The 2,841-nt window shown below is 49.6% G+C and overlaps 1 protein-coding gene across 1 annotated transcript; it reads right to left on the bottom strand.

Annotated features, from left to right (window-relative positions):
• Positions 1-959: 959 nt before the first annotated feature.
• LOC104463300 (chromosome unknown open reading frame, human C20orf195) lies at positions 960-1,886 on the bottom strand. The gene has a single exon (XM_010075564.1). The coding sequence runs from the start codon at positions 1,884-1,886 to the stop codon at positions 960-962; it is 927 nt and encodes a 308-aa protein (XP_010073866.1).
• Between the last annotated feature and the right edge of the window lie 955 nt (positions 1,887-2,841).

Genomic DNA, 2,841 nt, shown 5'->3' with positions numbered 1-2,841 from the left:
ATAGGAATGAAATGTTAAGTGTCAGGAGGTGTAAATTAAGGCGCGTGGAGCGTGGCAGGGTTTTATCTTTTCTATGTCTGTGACTTGCAGCAAACCTCAAATGATGTTTTGGATACAAATATTTTTACCTGCTTCTACTGTTTATAAGAATGAACCTCAACATTCCTTTTTTTGATATTTAAGCCATAATTGTAAAAATGATTTGAATTTATTTAAATAATAAATTTTATTACTGAGAAGTCTGTTTGTGTGATGCTTTGACTACAGTCTGTGTGGGGACAGCGGAATTGGGATGGAACCAAGCGGTAAAAAGGAAAATGAGCATTAATGCAAGACATGGCAGGAGAGATCGTTTTCTGCATGTTGGTCCTGTATTCCCCTTCCCTGTTTGCTGGGGGGTTGGTTTGGTTGGTTTTTAGTGGAGTGATCTTTTCACGCGCTGTAGAGGGGTGAGGATGAAATCACGCTTGGGTAAGCGGAAGGCACCGGGCTGTAGAGGAACCAGAGATGGAGATAAGGTGGGTGAGTGACTTGAAGAGCTTGGGATTCAGGTCAGGTGTTTTGGAGGGAGGAGAAAAAAAATAACGTGGTAAAAAAAAAAAAATAAAAACAAAACACAATGATAGCAAGAAGCTGGCAGTGGGCACCTTTCACGGGTGGGAAGCACTGAATGATGGAGCTGGGTCTGTCTCCTGCTTCCAGCAGCGCCCGCCTGGGAGTTCGGGGAGTTCGGGGAGTGCTGCGTCCCGAGTGCTGCCCAGGGATGTTATTTTGTGGGAGAAATCGGGAATGGGTTAGTTCCTGTTAACCTGGCAAGATTTGGGGAAGGCGCTTGTAATACTGTTGTTGAGAACAGAATGAGTTCAGTTTCAGGCAGAATTTTTCAAAATAAGGTTTGCCTTTATTTTTCTCATCTTTGTCAGATGGATAAAATGAGAACAATATTCTTGTATGCCACCTCAGCCTTGTGGACGAGCGCTCCTGTCCACAACTTGAACGGCCATCGGTTTTGTCGTCAGTACGATGCTGTCGAACCATTTCGCGTAGACAAGGAAGCCGGTGTCGGATCTTCTGATTTTGAACTTGTACGATCTGCCAGGCTCCAGGCCGTGGACCACGCACGTGTTGGAGGTGACAGTCTGAATCCTGCCATATCCCATCTCTCTCCGACTGTCGCGTATCAGTAACTCACATTCCAGCTCGTATTGGTCGAGGTCTGACTCTTGATTTTCAGTGAACCACTGGAGCCTGGCTGAGTTCTGCTGCGCGGATGATTTCTCAGGATCAAAAATCGGTGGCGTCTTCACAGAGAGAGAAAGGCTGATGCTGGGGAGTCGCAGACCTCCCTGGAAGCTGTGTGACACCAGCTGCTGTTTGACATAGAGCTTTCCTGGTACTTCCACGGAAACGAGAGTTTCCATGTACTTGAGGAGCTCGGACACTCTCTGCGTGACCCAGTGCCACCCGGCGAGGAAGGCTGGCGCCTCACAGGTCTCTGCGTAGCAGCTCAGCTCCTCCCGACCTCGTTCCAACTGTTCCAGCAGCTCCGTCAGAAGGGACAGCTGGATTTCAGTCTGGGTTTTTCCCAGCTGCTTCATCTTCTGGAGCTCCCAGGGGTCTATTAGTCTCAGGACCTCCACCAGCTGTATCGCATTGTTGTTGTCTCTGAAGTGCGTCTGCTTGGGCTCAATCTCCAAGTAAAAGTAACACCTCTTCAGATGCTCCACCTTGCTCTGGTGGTACTGGAGGAGCTGGGGGTCCAGTTGGGAGTGCAGGAACCCCAGAAGAGAGTTTTTCCTTTCCAAGTACAGCTCCCAGCTGGCATTGTTTGGTCCTTCCTCGCTGCCTGCAGTACTCTCCAAATTATTTTCAGATTCATTCGCCATCGCAGCCGTGACTGCAAAGCTCAGTTGCTGTAAGAAAGCAGCAATAGTGACATCGAGAACCAAAGGCAAAGCAGCAGTGGGGGAGTGTAATCATGGCTGGGACTCTAATTACAAAGCTTAGCTTATAAATGTATGGATGGGAAAGAACTGCCAGACCAGGTGTAGTTCCAGAGGAATTTTCCCTTCGAGTTACACGGTTTCTAACACTTTGCTTTATACACTCCAACCAACTGCTGTCCTGCTACCCACCCCCTTCCCCCCTCCCCAAGAGGTTCTAAACAGATTCACTGTCAGGAATTAATCTCTCATACACTCTGGCAAAACTCTTCCCTATCTTATTATCTTCTGCTTCATTCTAATTAGATGCCTTTGTACTCCTGCAAGCAATTTCTTCCCATTCTTCTACATCTCCGGAGATGTCTGGTTTTCTCTCTTTGTAATCTGCCAGGCTGTTGAGGTTTGAGACCCATCTTCTAAGCCAGTTCCTGCAGCTACATCATCACCTTGGTGATTGCGCTGAGCCCTCTGCCCCGCAGTGAGCCGGCCGAGCCGCGGAGCACGCCGTGTGCCGCCTTTCAGGAGGATGCTGGCGTTTCCCCTTCCACCTCTCCCTTCAGCCAGATGTACCCTGACGCTGTCAGTGCTGTAGTGCTTGTTCCCTTTCTTTGGTCCTAGTCTAATCATCCCTCAGCCCATGATGTCTGCTCGCTTTCTCCTAGAAGAGCTGTCAGTCCATAAGCAACGTGCAGGAAGAGGACGGAGCACAACAAAGCACCTGTGACCGGATAACGGTTTGCCAGGAGGTGTCCACACAGTGATCCTCTGTGCTGCCTCGCCTGCTCTTGCTCAGCCCTAGCTCAGCCCCGCCGCGCCGTGCCTGGCCCGTGGTGCCTGCCGAGCCAGGACGGGAGGTGTCTGCGGCGTTCCTGCATCTCCTGCATCCTGAACAGAAATT

Source organism: Pterocles gutturalis, unplaced genomic scaffold, assembly GCF_000699245.1.
Source record: "Pterocles gutturalis isolate BGI_N339 unplaced genomic scaffold, ASM69924v1 scaffold34777, whole genome shotgun sequence".
Taxonomy (NCBI): Eukaryota; Metazoa; Chordata; class Aves; order Pterocliformes; family Pteroclidae; genus Pterocles; species Pterocles gutturalis.
The sequence above is the reverse complement of the archived record's forward strand: the minus strand, read 5'-3'. Positions and strand labels throughout refer to the sequence as shown.

Excerpts from the sequence above, each read along its gene's own strand:
- LOC104463300 (XM_010075564.1), bottom strand. The coding sequence starts at position 1,886 with ATGGCGAATGAATCTGAAAATAATTTGGAGAGTACTGCAGGCAGCGAG.